General features: G+C 43.8%; 1 protein-coding gene across 2 annotated transcripts; it reads right to left on the bottom strand.

Moving 5' to 3' along the window:
• Positions 1 to 3,915: 3,915 nt before the first annotated feature.
• Positions 3,916 to 16,620, bottom strand: LOC100707679 (SH3 domain-binding protein 5). Of its 2 annotated transcripts, XM_005463566.4 has the most exons (9): positions 16,255 to 16,617; positions 15,936 to 15,998; positions 12,157 to 12,285; positions 7,132 to 7,296; positions 6,915 to 7,045; positions 6,434 to 6,476; positions 6,110 to 6,326; positions 5,577 to 5,948; positions 3,916 to 5,327 (listed from the first exon to the last, which is right to left on the bottom strand). In XM_005463566.4, the coding sequence occupies exons 1-9, from the start codon at positions 16,330 to 16,332 to the stop codon at positions 5,152 to 5,154; spliced, it is 1,374 nt and encodes a 457-aa protein (XP_005463623.1). In that variant the 5' UTR covers positions 16,333 to 16,617; the 3' UTR covers positions 3,916 to 5,151. The 2 variants fall into 2 exon arrangements, with proteins under 2 accessions (XP_005463623.1, XP_019206346.1); XM_019350801.2 differs by lacking the exon at positions 5,577 to 5,948 and having other exon boundaries at positions 16,255 to 16,620.
• Between the last annotated feature and the right edge of the window lie 740 nt (positions 16,621 to 17,360).

Here is a 17,360-nt window from a genome sequence, read left to right as displayed (position 1 = left end):
CAATGACTGCTTCTTAATTCACGTTCAGTCCAATCCTCATACCTGACCATTTCCAGAAGTTTTTAAAACAAAATTTTAAAACAATTTCTATTATTCATTTTATTTATTTAAATGCAATCCATGATTATTATTATTATTATTATTTATTTAGAATAGAATAGAATAGCCCTTTATTGTCATTGTACGTGTAAAACGAAGTTGTGGGTGCTCCACACCAACAGTGCCAGAATAAAATATAAATAGTAGACAGCAGGAAAAAATAACAAAAGAGGAAAAATATATAAAATCAAGAGGAATATTTTCGGAAATAAGAGAAAGACACACATTGGAGAACAAAATAGCTTCAAATAGTGGCCTGAGGGATGAGGGTCACACAGACCATGGCTCAGATTTGTGAGGTGGGTGTTTGTTAACAGTCTGAATGACCTAGGGGAAGAAACTATTACTGGGCCTGGAGGTGTGGGACCTAATTGACCTGAGGCGCTGACCAGAGAAGCAGGTAAACAGATGGTAAGCTGTGTGTAAGGGTGTAAGGGGTCACCAGTGATGTTTTCCTGGATGGATCTGGCAATGGCCTCCGGGGGTGGCAGAGGGCAGCCAATGATTTTTTTGGGTGGTGTTAATTACCGTCTGTGCAGCCGTCCTGTTCTCAGTAGTGGTCCCTGCGTACCAAACACCCAGGCAGTAGGAGAGCAAGCTCTCCACCGAGGAGCAGTAAAGGTCAGCAGCAGCTTCTGGTCCACATTATTCTTCCTCAGGACACGGAGGAAGTGCAGCCGCTGCTGGGCCTTTACCAGGGCGTTGGTGTTGTGGGTCCAGGTGAGATCAGGGGAGATGTGGGTGCCCAGAAACCTGAAGGTGGAGACAGATTAAACCCATTCTCCATTTATAATTAGAGGGGAGTGGACCTGTCTGTGCCTCCTGAAGCCCATTATGAGTTCCTTTGTTTTAAGGACGTTCAGCTTTGCATTATTTTTGGAGCACCAGCGGGACAAATTCTCTAACTCCGCCCTGTATGCTGTCTTATCTCCATCAGAGATGAGTAATTGGCATACTTGATGATGACGTTGGTTGGTGTGCAGTCATAGGTGTACAGGGCGTGGGATCCAGTGCTGGATGTCGGGGGAGGGGGGTACACTCAACACCATAGTTTTATGGTGTTGAACGCTGAGCTGTAGTCCACAAAGAGCATCGTCAAGTATTTCTTCCTGTTCTGCAGATGGTTTAGTGCTCTGTGAAGGGTGATGGTGTTAACGAAGAACTTTTTTTAAATGCCGTCTTTACGCACTTTGTTTCTAATAGCCTGTTGCAAAAATACAGAATTTATCCCTGTTTCTTTTGTTGAATATTTGAAAAATGTCAAAGAAAATACAGTTTGACAAGCATGAAAAACTATTTTTACAACAACAATTTGATTCTAAAAGAGCTAATGTCAGAGAACCTGGCATACTCAGCATGGTGTGCAGTGTGTCATTGAAAAAACTAAGAAAACTGGACAAGTGGAGGACAAAGGAGGAAGTGACAGGCCTAAAAAACTGCTGTAAAACACCAAAACAGAGAGAAAATAAATAAATAATCTAGTTTAATTCTCTAACTCTGTGTGTTAAAGACACGTTCTGATGGTTGCAGAGTTGTTGCAAAAGAAGAAGATGTGGTTTTGTGGGTGAGTCTGCATGCAAAAAGATTCATCTTGCTGATTTTCTTCTTGATTGGAAAGTGTAGAGCTGTGAAGGTGTGTGTGTGTTTTGTCTGTCTGTGGGTGAGTATGTATGTTTGTGAGCGTTAAGCTGGTGGAGATTCAAAAGTAATAGTTGTTATTGTACAAAAAGCTAATACACAGTAACATCAGCGTTTACAGCTGTGTTATTAACTACATGCTGAATGTTTTTCATTTATGTTCCAGTGCATTTAAAAAAACACCAACGTGTGCACATTTTGACATTTTAAAGAAAAAGACAATCCTGACTCTTAGTGACAATGTCTTGTACATACATTGTAGTTACAATATTTATAATTTCATTGTTAAAAGAAAGTATGGCTCCTGTCAGTTCTGAGGTTTTATGTACCAGGATAACAAAATTTTGATCCTTAGCAGGTCTCAGAATTAGACAAATCAAATGTCAGGTGAACTACAACAACAGTCTTCTCATGAGTGGAAATTCTCCCCAATGCTCAGTTGAATTGTAAAACAAAAAAATCCAAGGGCTGCATCTCACACTCTACAGGCCTCGGTTAGTATGTTAAATGTTAAAGTTCATCACAGTACAAGTAGGAAAAGGCTGAACTAGTGTGGCTGGTTTGGAAGGACTGCAGGGTGACAGCCGCTTCTCTCTAAAGAGAACTTGGCAGCACAGCTTGGGTTTGTACCTGAATAAGTTACAAGATCTCTGGAACAGTGTCCTTTGGACAGACAAGACCAAAGTGGAGCTGTTCGATCATAATGCACAGCACCAGGTTTGGAGAAAACAGAACACAGCATATCAGCACAAACACCTCATACACTGTTACTTGGTGGTGGAGGGGTGATGATTTGGACTTGTTTTGCAACCATGGGTCACTGGGGACCTTGAAGTCATTAAATTTGCCATTAACTCAGCATAGCAAAGTATTCTAGAGTCAAATGTGAGGTCATCTGTCTGAAAACTAAATATTGGCTGAAACACAATCAGGCAACAGGACGATGATCCCAACCACAGCAGGAAATCTACAACAGCATGGCTGAACAAGAAAAGAATCAAGGTGCTGCAGCGGCTTAGCCAAACTCTAGACCTCAACTTGATTGTGATGCTGTGGTGGGACCTCAAGAGAGCTGTGCATGAGCAAATGCCCAAACCTTAGTGAACTGAAGTTATGTTACATCTTCTTCCACAGAGATGTAAGAGACTGATCAAGTGGCACAGAAAATGATAACTGGTCAAAGAGGTTCCATAAGCTATTAAATATCAGCGTGTACTCTGTTTTTCTGCATTTTGGCCTAATTTTAAATGAAACCAAACAAATAAAGTGAGAAATCTGATCTCTGCTGTGTTACCACTGACATGAAACTAATTTAAAAACCTTTAAGAACATTAAAAGTGACAGAGGGCATACTTTCTTATTCAGTTTTGTATGGTAAATGTTTTAATGTACTCATTTATTCTTACGCAATGTGATTCTATTTTATTTCATTCTAAATAATTCTAATAACCTAAAACCACAAACAACATTTAATATGCTGAGAGTGAGAGACAATCAGTCTTTAGTGCTTCATAAAAAGCAGAACCCAACCCTGTCACTAGGTGTCAGTGTGTGACAGAGCATTGCTGTGTTGTTTCCCTGCGTCTCAGTGAAACCTCTGGAGTTGATCTGGCACAGACGGGGAGATCACAGGATATTAAATAACTGAAAGGTAGCTTGCTGGCAGCAGCCTGTTCAGACAGACAGATGGACAGACAGACAGGACTGGAGTGAGAAGTCGTTCTACGATCTTTTCTCAGGGCGCTAACTGAAGTCATGAGGTTACTCTTTAAACAGCTCAGCAGACCTAAAAACAGTGAGTGTGTGTCGCTGCAAAAAACCAAAACAAAAAACAGCTGACTGGAAAAGGAATCAGCAGGAAAAGTGGAAGGTTATCAAATGATACGACCAAATATCCCCAAACAAAGCATTCAGATAAAGAAGATTCACATTCAGCAATCCCAGTCGGCCTTGCTGCCGAGCAAATCTGTTACTCTAGACCATCTTTATTGCACTACGCTGGCAGCTGTGGCAGTACGAGGCAGCTGTTGGTGCTTCATTTGATGACTCGGGTCACTTTTTTTCCACCGGTGGCATATTTTAACATAAAATAAAAAGTTCCCAAACACCAGGCTGCAGTGATCACCAGTATGACAATCAACAACCTGAACGTCTAACACACACCATCAATTCACTGAGTTAGATGAAGTACGTGTTTATTGCTTATTTGGTGTTAAACAGTTACAACGATAACCACACGACATCGTTCATATACAAGAATACAGGAGTATAAATATAGAGTATTTGTACTACAGGGTAGGATCGGTCAAAAAACACAAGACACGCATTCAAAAAGTCATTCGCTCACACATCCGTGCAAACCACTGACCCCACAGTGCAGTTTGCACTTGACACACATTCAGTCACTCATTCACAAATCCAAATGGAAGACCAGTTCTGCCTCAAAAACAGGGCTCGGTCCCCCAGAAGTCTCTTTAGTGTTCAGAGCGTCGCCTGCACTCCAGGTCCTTCTTCTGCTCTCCAGAGCCGACGCCGTCGTTCTTCATTTGGAATAAACAGGAGTAGAAGGGAGGGGTTCGAAAATGGACTAATCCTTCAGGAGACAGCTCGTCTTTGTCCCAGTTTGACCCTCACTTAAAGGGGACCTATTAACCTTTATAAATACTATTACAGCGGTGGGCCAAAGTCTTAAAAAATTTGTTCAATTTAGGTACAAGTGATTAATTCAGATTGTTTCAAACACTTTTTAAGATTATGATGTCACAGAAAGGGGATATTTTAGGTCTGTGGCAACCAATCAAAGGAAAGCTGGCTTAAATGGAGGGTAAAAATAAGGATGAACTGACCCCCTGTATCTGACCTGCAAATCAGTCCAAGAATTTAGACATGGAGTAAGAAAGGAGCGTAACGCTGTTCAATATAATGAAATGCATGTTACCGGTGTCAACAGTAGCAGGTTAACTATTAAGTTTCCTGTGTTACCTTGGATATATCCTGCATGAATCACCAACATCTTCTAGAGTCTGTAGAGGAACTTTGTCACACAGCTGTACTACACAAAGAGTTTTTTTGGCACAAAATGAGAAGAACTTTGTCTTCTGTAGCAAATACAGAGCGGGAGGGAAGGGGAGGGTCCAGGGAAAATGCAGTGCTGACACTCAACACCACAAGGGTGAAGCAGAGTCCATCAGTCATCCTGTCCCTGATTTCATTTGTTTGTAATGAAAGATGTTAAACACGCTACGCGCAGCATCTTCCATGTGACAGCACTGATGTTTAGACAACACAACGAATGAGACACAAAGTCATGCGGGTGTGCAGGGCTTCACTCTCCTCCCATTGTGTCTTCTGCCAGTGAATCCACTGAGTCTTAAAGCTGCGCACGGCGAGTGTTCGCGCCACGACGCATCCTCGTCACACGCTGTTGAGGAGCAGGATGGACGTGGCGGAGGTGGGAGATGTGATCTCGGGGTTAATGTAATGGGGGTCTCGCTCATCAGTGGGATCCTCTTCTCGTTCTTGCGCTACATTCAAGGTCACCTTGTTCAAACCGCTCTCCAGTGTCGCCTCTGCTCCTTCTGCTCTGTCGCCTGGAAAACATGCAGGAAGAAAAGTGCAAGAAAAGGTTAAATTAAATCAGGGAAATTATCCGACATAGAGATTTAGACAAAAGTTAACCAACAACTTCTAAATTAAGAGTCCTTCACGAGGACTCCTACTTTTATTTTAAACGTGTAACATCCTTTGCAAAATAATTCCTCAATCATTAGATTTGCTTTTGTTTTTCAGGAAACGTGCTCAGGATCAGGTTTCACATCAGTGCTCAGTGGGACACACACCTCTCTCCTGGTCACAGTCTGGAGAGGAGGCTCCGCTGCACTGGCTGCGAGGGCCCAGGAGAGGCGAGGCGTGCCCGGAACTGCACACTGAGTCTGGGCTGTGAGAGCCACAGGGGCTCGCTACCTCCAGGACACCGGTGGGGCAAGAGGAGGACAGGATGGAAGAGGAAGAGGGACAGGAGGAGAGATAGGAGGATGAGGAGGGGGTGCGGAGCGAGGAGGACGAGTAAGGTTGGAGCATGTCGACGGGGGTGGAGGCAGAGGTGGAAGGCGAGGAAGAGGTTGCTTGGGGCGAGGAGGTGGAGTGCGAGTCGGCCTCCTCCTCTGAGCTGCTACTGTGACTGCCCTCTTCGTCGATAGACACTGACACCACTGAAACACACACACACACACACACACACACACACACACACACACACGGGGATGTGAGCTTGAAGACACGCACATGCAAACGGCTCAACAAAAACAAAGAAATGATAACGCGGCTCGATGATGCGGGTGACTGCCCATCTCCGAGTGGGCGTGGCACTCACTTGACAAACCGTCCGACTCCATCTTGAAGTTGGCGATGTCGTCGCTGCCGCCGTCGCCTTCTGCTCCAACTCCCTGCTCCCTGGTGCCTATGGCGAGGGAACGTCGCTGAGCGTGGATCTCCTCTGAGATGCTCTCCAGGTTGCGCAGCGCCGTGCGGTACTCCGCTTTGGCAACCATAAGTTTGGCCTGAAGCTCATCCACATGATGCTTTATTTGCTGTGAGAAATAAAACGGTGTTTCTCAGTAACGACGCCTTGTAACACAACAGATATATAGATTATGTACTGTTTACTCCTTCGAGTCTATGAGTAGGTGATACATACCTCCAGATGTAGGTAATACTTTGCTTTGAGTTCAAAATACGGTCTGCAGGGGGAGAAGAAGAAGAAAAAAGTGAGAGAGGGAGGAGAGAAATTTAGCCCGCTGGAAGAATAACCCTCCTCTGTGTGCAGTCACATTCCACGTCTCTATGGAGGGAGCGCAACCCAGCACTGCACAGCCAACACACAAAACATCTGGACTTCATCAGGTTACAGAAATTTCACTTCCCCCACTTCTTGAGCACCACTTTAGCTCAGTGGGCGAGCAGGCAACCACTTGCACCATGGCCAGAGTGCAGCGGCCCGGGCTTGAGTCTGACCTACGGCCCTTTTCTGTGTGTCTTCCCACTCTCTGTCTCCTCTGTTTCCTGTCCATCTTCACTGCTAATCTATCCAGTAAAGGCAAAAAACCCACCACGCTCGCATAAGAGGTTCAGGCGGCGGGGAGCTTATGAGCAGCATTTCCCAAAATCCCATCACAAACCTCGACTTGTTGATGGAGCGTTTCAGTTTCTTCTCCAGCTGCCTCATGTGGCTTATGCAGGAATTGTAGTTGGCTGCTGTTTTCTTGTGCTCTGCTTCGCTGCACGTTCTCGCCTGCTCGGCCTCCATCACCTGAAACGACCGAGAAAAAAAGCGCCTGAGGCTAAACCGCTCGTTCAGGATGGAATTTTTTGGCTGTGCTGCTTTTATATACTTACTCGCTGTGTGGCGTGGTTAAGCATTTCCTGCCAGGCGGAGTCAAACTGCCGGGTGTCCTCCTCGAGCAGCCTCTCCTCGGCCAGGGCGATGGTCTCCTTGGCTGCCCGCAGGATCTCCACCGACCGCTGGAATTCCTGAGTGGCCTTCTGCGCTTCAATCTGAGCCTGGAGTTCAGGGAAGGACAAGCAGCGGTCAGAACTTATTAAGTCAGACTGGAAACCAAATGTTCCACCTAAAAATACAATTCAGAAGCTAAATATTACTGCACACATTTCTGATGTCAAACAACTCACTGCCTGCTCCATATTTTCCCTAATAGAGTACCTTTGCTTGGCTCACAGGTCAAAATAATGCTCATTTCTCAGCTACTGCTTCTTGGTGCAGTCTTAAAAAAAAAAAAGAAGCTCCTTATGCTTCTTTCCCTACTTGCTTTAAGCCAGCTTTATCCTGATTGGCTGCCCTTGAAAAACAAAACAAAAGATTTGAAGAGCAGTGTTCACAGCCAAAGCACGGACTGTGTATAAAAGATGGACAACAGCACATCTCCACATGCCCTCTCATGCATAAGTGCCTTAACTTCTTCTCACTTTAGCCAGTAACTGGGCTTCTTAGAGTTCTTCTTAGATTCGGCAGGGAGGCTAAAGCAGTGTATTCTCATTGGTTACATTAGCCAATGGGCGTGCAGAGTCCCAGTGTCTTTGAGCCAGAGCTGTGTGCCCAAGAAGACCATGTTAGAGATATGACATCACAAAGAGCCAAGATTAGAAAAATCTACACAAAACTGATCTTGAAACCTGAAACTTGGCTCATAGCTGAAACTTTATCCATGTTGAATATGAGGATCCACTTCTATAAGAGTAGAAGAATGACAAAAACTAAAGAAAAGCAAAACAGGTTCCCTTTAAATCATAGTGACAAATTACTTAAAATTGCTTTTATGAAGTAAAAGTTCACAGAGTAATTATTCTTACATGGTATGAATGAAGCAGGAGTCTTTGTGTTGCCTGTGTGTTTAATTTAGGACCCATACTCTCCCTCGGCCTCCCTCCCCTCACACCTCTAACCCTGAGCCTGGTTCTACATGAGATTTCTTCCTGTTAAAAGGGAGTTTTTCTCCCCACTGATACCAAAGGCTTACTCATAAGGAGCTTGTCTTATTGTCAGGGTTTTCTCTGTATTATTGTTGGGTCTTTATCTTACAACATAAAGCAACCCGAGGTGACTGTTGTTGTGATTTGGCGCTATATAAATAAAACTGAATTGATCGAATTGGTTGATTCCCTTTGACGCCCAAACAGGCCAACATTCATAGAAAAAGACAACTGAGCCTTGATCCAATAGACAAACAGAATCTTTGTCGCTGAGGAAATCTGACACACTGTGAGTGGGCTCCTCCTGCCCACAGTCACAGTCAATAGGAGGGTTATTCTCATCACGCTGGACATATTTGGACCCACTCAGACAGGCATAACTCCAAGGTCATTGCACTGGCTGAATACTAACATGAAGGAGTTACAGTAACTCCAATTCAATGTCCTTGAAAGAGAGAATAATAATAATCAGGGAGAAACCTTCCCTCTGGTGATTAGTATTTAACAAGTGTACTATGAGCAATGCAGCAGTTCAGAGGGACGTACTTCATGCTGCCTGTCTGTCGGTGTGCTCCCTGTGCATTTCAGAGGGTTTCGTCTGTATTGACTGTGAACTACAATGGAACCAAACCTGCTCGTCTAGTTTGTGTTTTTATCTCAACGTGTTTTCAATGGACGATTGTTTCTACTAAACGCTCCATTTAAACTAAGAAATAAAGCCGTGAATTCATGTTAACACTTATTATTTATGTTAACATGAATGCACGGCTCAACGTCTCCAACATCTATTCTTTAAAATCCAAGAGCGACTTCTCTACCAGCGTTTTCCATAAACAGATGCAGACGCAGAAGAACGCAAAACCCAGGCTGAAACGCATGAAGTGGTCTGTATGAATGTAATCCTGCTGACATGACTCCAAGGATAAGAAACTGATGTCACTTCTAACACGTAGCCTACACATTGGTATTGGTATTTACATTATAGAAACAGTGCAAAGAATTATGTTTATTACTTACTGTAAAGCTGAAATGTAACACAGCAACACCAAAGTCACTGTGTAATATACACCATTTGAACAAAAGCACCGGGCCACCTTCATGCTCAGCCATGGAAATCCATGAGGTGAAGCTCCCAGTTTACAGTTTTTGTGCTGATGTTAATAACAGAGGAAGTTTGGAGCGCTACAGTTATGGAGCCAGCAGCTCGTTGGCGATGTTTACCTGAAACAATAATACCACTCACAGCTGATGGTTGAGTATGTCGGAGGAAAGAAATTTCACAAACTGATTTCTTGCAACAGTGCATCCTGTTACAGTACCACGCTCAAATTCAGAGAGCTCATTAAAACGAGACAGATTGCATGGCTTTGTGCTTGACTTCAATCCTGTGGCAATGAGACTGAAACCACCTGAATTCAAAGGTGATATAGTGTATCTGCCAACAAAATAGTCTGTCTGTGATAGATAGGTACAAGTACAGTACCTGCTAATACTTTTCTGGAGGGGCTTTTTGCCTTTAATTGATAGGTCACCAGTGAGAGGTAGACAGGAAAGAGGGGCAAAGAGAGTAGGGGAAGGCATGCAGCAAAGGGCAGCAGGTTGGACTTGATCCCAGGGCCACTGCAACATATAGCCTGCTCAAGCAGTGAGCTGAACTGACACCAAAGTGCTAGCAGGTATTTACACCTGTATACTTTGAGTGACTGAACACAATGTGGACAACAGCAGTGTTAATGAACTACAAAAGAAAGTTGGAGTACAACCAGGAGATTTTCTCTGTCCTTGTCCCTGGAAGCAACGCACTTCACATTACTAAAGGTCAGTGTAGTCACACAAGCTGTGTAACGTCGGCCATCTTTAAGACAAAGCCACCACCGGTGAGTGATCAGAGGTCCGCTACGACTCACACAAAATGCAGAAAGAACAAAATCTTTGGCGTCTATTGTCGTGACAGTGTTGTTGTTAAGGCCTGTGAAAAGCGATGAGAGAGAGAAAAGAGGCGGAAGATAACAGCTTTTTTATTGCGCGTGATCTGCCATTTTAACAAAGTGTTAAAGATGAATCCTTCCTCTTTGTCTCTCATCATGACCCATTTCCCAGGCTCTAAGAGGAGGGAGGTTGAGGGGGGAAACAGAAGGAGGGTAATAGATATTTAATGAGGCAAAAACAAGAAGAAAAACAGAAAAAAGGAACTGAAACATTAAAACAACATCCATCTTTTTTTGTGACAAGATGAAGACAGAAAGAGACACAAAAATACCAGAACTTCCCAGTCAGAGCAGCTTTTCTCATTGCAGGCTTGGTGGTGTTTCCATGAAGTGTCAGTGCTGTGTGCCTTTTGCAAAAAGCCTGACGAAAAGTCTCTGGCACCCTCGTGAATAACGTGTCAGAGAACACAATTTGCCATTATCTTCATGGCACAAAAGCACACTGAGCTTCAGACACCACGCACATAATGAATGGGCTTTGTTATCAGTTAATTAACTAGATGTCATAGAGGCCAAATCATGTGACACTCAGAACCAAACAATATGATGTTCTTTTGATCTGAAACAGCCTGGCAGGCTGTGATATGCACCATGGCTGCTCGTATCATCGTGTGTGTGTGTGTGTGTGTGTGTGTGTGTGTGTGTGTGTGTGTGTGTGTGTGAGAGACTCATTTGTAATTCATGTGTCAGACACAGTCACCCTGTCTGATGTCTAACTCTCTCTAAAGACATCCTATTTACAATTTCAAATGGGTGAGAGGGTTGGAGGGCTGGGAAAGGTGGAGAAAGGTGACTAATACCCAATGTGGTAAGGGTGGGGTTTGGAGGGCGTGGACACAGACAGCCAGACAGGCAGCGGTGCAGAAGTGAATGCTGGGTAAAAAGAACAAAAGAGAGGACAGTGCAGGCAAATTCCTATATAGCCCCCACCCACCCACCCCAAGCGTTGTTGGAATGTAAGGGGGAAAACATGGGGGGCGGTGTTTGAGGGGATGAGACTGGCTTATGGGTGGGGGTAGATGGAATATGTGTGTGTCTGTGGTGGAGGGTCAGTGAGGTCATGCATGAGTCCCTTTAAAGTAGGTCGTGTATTTAATATTAAATATTCGTCTATAAATCATAACCAGACAATACGCCAGTTTAAACCCGAGACCGTTATCGGCTTTGCTCTGTTTAAACCACCCAAACACGCACACACACACACACACACACACACACACACACACACACATGCATGCAAGCGAAGGATTTTGATCCTTTCATGCAAATGCCGGTCCCATCAAAATTCAAAACCTCCCAGTAATCCCTGGCTCTCACGTGTTAATACCAGAAGCAGATGCCACCGGCAGGTATTTTGTCACAGCGCAACAGAGATAAGCAACATACACACACATACGTACATTCACACACACACGTGTACAAGTACAAAATCTATTTCAGTTTGACATGCAAATGTCAGCCTTCTGATGCATGACTCATAAGCTCCTGTATTGGCTAGGATGGAGGGGTGGAAACTTCAACAGGCTAGAACAGTAAATGAGACGAGCCACTGCAGAGGGACAAGCACAGATTGGGTGTCCTAACCTTTAGGTTGTGTTGCCCTGCTTTGTGTCTCCCTGCAGCAGTGCTGCAAGTATGACAAGTACTTCCAGATCCAGCGAAAAGAAACAAGTTAGGCCATGCAAAATGTTGCAAGTCTATCACCACGCAGAGACTATGTGTGCATGCGTGTGTGCGTGAGACACTAGCTTAAGATTCAGAGCTGTGACTGAGTTTAAATATAGGCGTCATGTGACCGTAGTCCCTTTAAGTAGATAGAAGCGGCGCTGTTTAAACTTCTCATTGCTAATCCTCAGTAATCCTGCTCTCACACTGTCTGCTGACCTTGGAGTTGCTCCAGCTCACTCTTGTGAATGTGTGTGTGTGTGCGTGTGTGTGTGTGTACCTGTCTTGTCACTTTACGGGCTTCCCAGTAGGGTTTGGAGTCATCCACTGCTCGCCCGATCTTCTTCACCTGCTCGTCCAGTTTGACTGTTGCCTCAACCAGCACTGCTCGGAACCTCTGACGGAAGTCCTTCACACACACACACACACACACACACACACATTCAGATGCTTAGAAATGAGGAGAGGAACTTATCGGGTCACACTATGAGGTTGGACATGGTAGACTGCTCAAAGCACCACTGTGCCTTCAGTGCAGCGCTACAGAACAACAAGTGTGGTTATTATTTATATCTGTGTAATATCAGGCCTTATTGTGGTGTGCGATTTCCTGTTGCCCCCATTAGTCTTACCCCTATACAAGAGCATGGTCTGCCCATGTAACACACAACTGTAGAGTGTGTAAACTATATTTTCTTTTCTTTTCTTCATCCAGTGGGTGTGTCAGCTCTCATTGTTGCTGAGCAGCATTGCTTATGTTTTTTTGTGGTGACCTACTGAATGAGTATGAGTATGAGTAAGGCTGAAGCATTACTGCAGGAGGGCCCAATATCCATGTGCATTTGTGCAGCTACTTTTGCGTGTCTGTGTATGCTTTAATTTGCCGAAGAGGGGTTTAAAAAGCAGCTGCATCCTCTTCACAGAGCACAGAATGGCATAAATGAGCAGTTAAAGAGGGAGAAGGGAGAGGGTGCTACAGGAAACACACTTCCTGTGACATCATCGCATTTCCTACGTCCTGTTCCTGCAACGACGGGTGACGCGCCACAGAATCTACGAGGTAAACTCTGTGAGCACGCTGCTGGTCTGTACAAAACTAGTTTAATCAAACAAATTCAAGATTTATTGTAAACAAATGGAAATAACAGTGGTGTGAGAAAGTCTTGAGCCACCCCTTATTTCTTTATATTTTGCTAGGAAAGTGGGAAACGTGCAGTGAGTTACTGAAACATTAGCAAACATTATACAAGACAACAAAAGGATGAGGTAACCTCAGAGAAGACAAATCTACTGAGAATAAAACTTATTGGATGACTCATTTTTCGTCTGAGTCACCTATTCCACGCTGCACCGTTACACTGAAACCTGGGGTTTCCCCACCTGTCAATACCTACTTTAAGCCCTCGTATGACCACCTTTACTCATCATCACAGTCTGAACTCCCTTACATAAGCATACTGGCCATTTCTTTGAGTTGTCTTCAGGAATAGTTCTCCAGGCTTGTTGAAGGACATTCAAAGCTCTTCTTTGGATGTTTCTGCCTTTTGTTTGGTTCTCTGTGAGCATGATCGCACACTGCTTCAATAATGTTGAGGTCCGGGCTCTGGGGAGGCCAATCCATGACTGATACTGTTCTTTCATTGTGCGCTTTTCTATTCGGGCATGATTTTAATGCACTGGCAGTGTGTTTGGTATCACTGTCATACTGAAAAATGAAGCTGCTGATCACACACTGTCCACTTTTCATGATGGTAGTTTTCTGCATTCAGGGACCAAACATTTCAATTTAATTGTAATTTATTTATATAGTTTCAAATCACAACAACAGTTGCCTTAAGGTGCTTTATATTGTAAGGTAAAAACCCTACAATAATACAGAGAAAACAGAGAATTCCCCAACAATCATATGACCCTCTATGAGCGACCGCTTGGTGGGAAGTAAAAACTCCCTTTTAACAGGAAGCAACCAGCAGCATCTGCCATGACTGGTTGGGGCTGAGTGGACGAATACAGGACAAACACACGCTGTGGAAGAATTTAGATTTGGATTCATGTTTCCATTAGTCCTGTTGTCACTTATTTTCAGTGGCAGCAGGGCCTGTTTGAGGGCTTTTCTGGATTTAAAAAAACAATTCCTGAAAGACACTGCGTTTAAGTCAAAGTTCGTCTGGGTGGATGCTCCCCACAAGCAAAAGACCAGAATACTCAAGAGACATTCAAGAGATGTGTACCCGAGATGAGGGGTATCTGCCTTCAGTGACATCATACAGAGTAGAAAAAGCTTAGTTTAACTTTTCCATACAATGAATGCATTATTTCAATTCACCACAGCAAATGCTATATGTGTGATAAAAAAATAAGGACATGTATAACAGGCTCGTTAAGGCAGATCAGCTCATCAGGAGCTGACAGATTCAATCAGACGCTTCCTCTGGGACAATAATAAAGAAGACGTAGTTATCGCTTCATAATAAAGGTTAAAATTTTAAAATCTGTTTAGTTTCTATGGGAGGCTCATGATGGCATGCAGTCACAAGGGCACAGTCCCACATCTGCCAGACATAGAAGAGGTTTAACGTTGGCAGGCAGAGTCAACCATGGATTTAAACTCTCCGCCCAAACTTACTGATCCTCTGAATCTACTGTACATCATTTTTAATCAGCTCCAGACTGCAGAAGAACCCCTGCAGCCTGCCAGGGGCTCCTTCCACAGTCCTTAGCTCCTCCTTAGCTTTTTTTTTTTTGCCTCCAGATGCATCCATGTTTCTTCTAGTTAGGTGGCATGTATGTGTATGCATATAGATATATACCACATAGATACGTGTATGTGGAAATATGTGTGTGTATGTATGTACGGATGCATATATGTATATATACATATATGTATGTATGTGCGTGTATGTTTGCAGGTGTATGTATAACTTGTACATATCTTTCTTGTGTAAATGTAAATTTGTCTGTTATTGTGTAAATACTTACGCTATTGTGTACTCCACACACGGAGAGATGCCAAACTGCCTTTCACTGTTCTTGTAACAGTGACAATAAAAAGCTATTCTATTCTATTCTTCTGTCCGCTCGTGTATATACATCGATCACCCTACTTATACTGCTGTTTCCTGTAAACACTGCCAAAGCTGTGAAAAAGGTGAGCTTTCCAAAAGCACCAACAAGCAATACGTTAAAAAATAAAATCAGGATATATGTATATATATATATATATATCTATATATATATATATATATATATATATATATATATATATGTATATGTATGTATAAAGTTGAAATTCAGCTGGAATTTAAAGTTAAAATTCAGCTGGAATTTCATGGATTACAGGAAAATTTCTCCTGCTGTCCCTCTCTGTCTCTGTGCGTGCTGTTACATTCATTCCAGCTGTGGTTTGCTGGGTTTGGATGAGAGCGCAGGGCTAATGAGAAACAGAAGAGGCCTACTTTCAGGAAAACAAAAAACTGAGGCCTCGCTCTGGAATGTTTTCACTTTTGCTCAACAGTGACCCAGCTAGCACACACTTGAGCTGAAGCTGGCCCTTCTGTGTGCCGTCCGCCTTCCTGCAGTTGTTCGCTTCACTTTACATCCTTTATTCCTCCATAATGTGTCTGATTCCTGTTTCTGTTCTGACTCCTAAATGAATGTGAGTATTATGGAGCAATAGAGGAATCTCACCAACCGCTCCACTGCTGTGTTTTCGACTAAGACCACAGCTGCACTAGGAGTTTATAAAGTGCAGGGAGGGACAGTTCCTGCTTCAGTTTTTCCACGTCTTCCGACTGATGCACATTTAGTAGTTTTCCATCTTTCGAAAGCTTTCCGTTTAGACTGTTTTAAAACAATGGCACTGTTGCTAGGCAAATCCCTGACACTACAGTGGCAGAGAGACAAATCTCACAGCGCTGACACGATTTCTCACCACTATAGTTTTTAAAAAAGTGAGACTTAGTGACTGCTGGGTGGGTGCTAGAGCTCGGCTTACGCCCTGCTCTCAGTGTTTGAGGGGCAATCATTCTGATGCCAGCAGTGTGTGTTGTTGGGTCTCACCTCCAGCTCACTCTCCCAGCGGTTAATGTCATCTGTAGACTGGTTCAACTTCTCCAGCTCTCCCTGTTTACAGAAAACACACACACACACACACACAGAGGGAGAAAGGGAGGAGTGTGATTAAATAAGACTGGCAATCCTCAGGCTGTGACTTGTGTTAACCAAATTATTGAACTTACAGCTCTCAGTCGGTCATTTTGGAGACAGTCAAAATATAACACACACACACACACACACACACACACACACACACACACACTGACATTTTTTAACCTACTGTCACTCCACATCTGGAATCATTGTCCTAACCCGACCTTACCTGTATTCTGGGGTCCACTTCTTCCTCCTCGTCAGCACCCTGCAGGTCATCCTCACAGGTATTCCCATTTCGCTCCATTCTCGGAATTTCTGGGAGATTTCTGGTTACCAAACGAGGGTCTTCGGCGCAAACTAAGCGCGACCCCGGGGTGCTGAACAGCACAGGAGCGATCCAAACCCGCTCTAACCTTTAGCGCGGTGCATAGCTGGGCTTTTTAAAAGCAGGCAGCGAGTTTAAAGAGACGTCCAGCCGCGGGGAGGGCGGACACACGAACTACAGCGGACCACAACCTCGCGGAGGTCGAGCTGCAAACGAAGAAAGCGTTTAACTACAGCGAGACCTACGGCTACTTCCGTTTGGGACATTCAAAATAAAAGCGGCGCGTAATGTTTACGTCTGCAAGCCGGACCTGAAAGGGGGAGGGGCGGGGCACGTGTCTTATTACAGAGCTGTTAGCTTAAAAGTGGCGCTGCGCGTGAGTTTAAACTGAATATGTATGATGGATACTTGCTCTCAGATTATTTATCTGGGCATTATATTTTACTTACTTATAATCTTACTGCACAAGCTTTAAAAACCAGATACAACAGATAAAAGTACCGATAAACTTATTATCGATTTTACCGATAAACAATCACATGCATGATCGGTTGATGTATGCTCAATCATCCAGGTAAGGACATCCCTCAAGGTTGATTCTGTGTATCTGGACGTAGCGTTTTCAGTGGGAGAAGCATTTAGTCACTCATCCAAGTGACTTCTTCAGTGTCAGCTGACTGCAAGTTTGCCCAGCCTTATAAACAGTCCATTTACACAGTGATGAAACTACCGCACTGAATGAACAATGGGCTGTGACGTCAGTTTCTTGATCATTGCAAACTGTCATGACCATTGATCAGCAACCACCGATCAATGACCACTGATCAGTGGCCATAAGTACCATTCATAGAGTTGGGGAATGGCTGCTGTCACATTGTGTGACGTAATTCACTGACACTTTACAACTGTTGGTCATTTTAATTACTTAGATTTTATAGCGGTGGGTAGCTTAGTCTATAACACGAGCAAACATGAAGCCTGAAAATGTAAAGGACGGCATAAATACT

Source organism: Oreochromis niloticus, linkage group LG22, assembly GCF_001858045.2.
Source record: "Oreochromis niloticus isolate F11D_XX linkage group LG22, O_niloticus_UMD_NMBU, whole genome shotgun sequence".
Lineage (NCBI taxonomy): Eukaryota > Metazoa > Chordata > Actinopteri > Cichliformes > Cichlidae > Oreochromis > Oreochromis niloticus.
The sequence above is the reverse complement of the archived record's forward strand: the minus strand, read 5'-3'. Positions and strand labels throughout refer to the sequence as shown.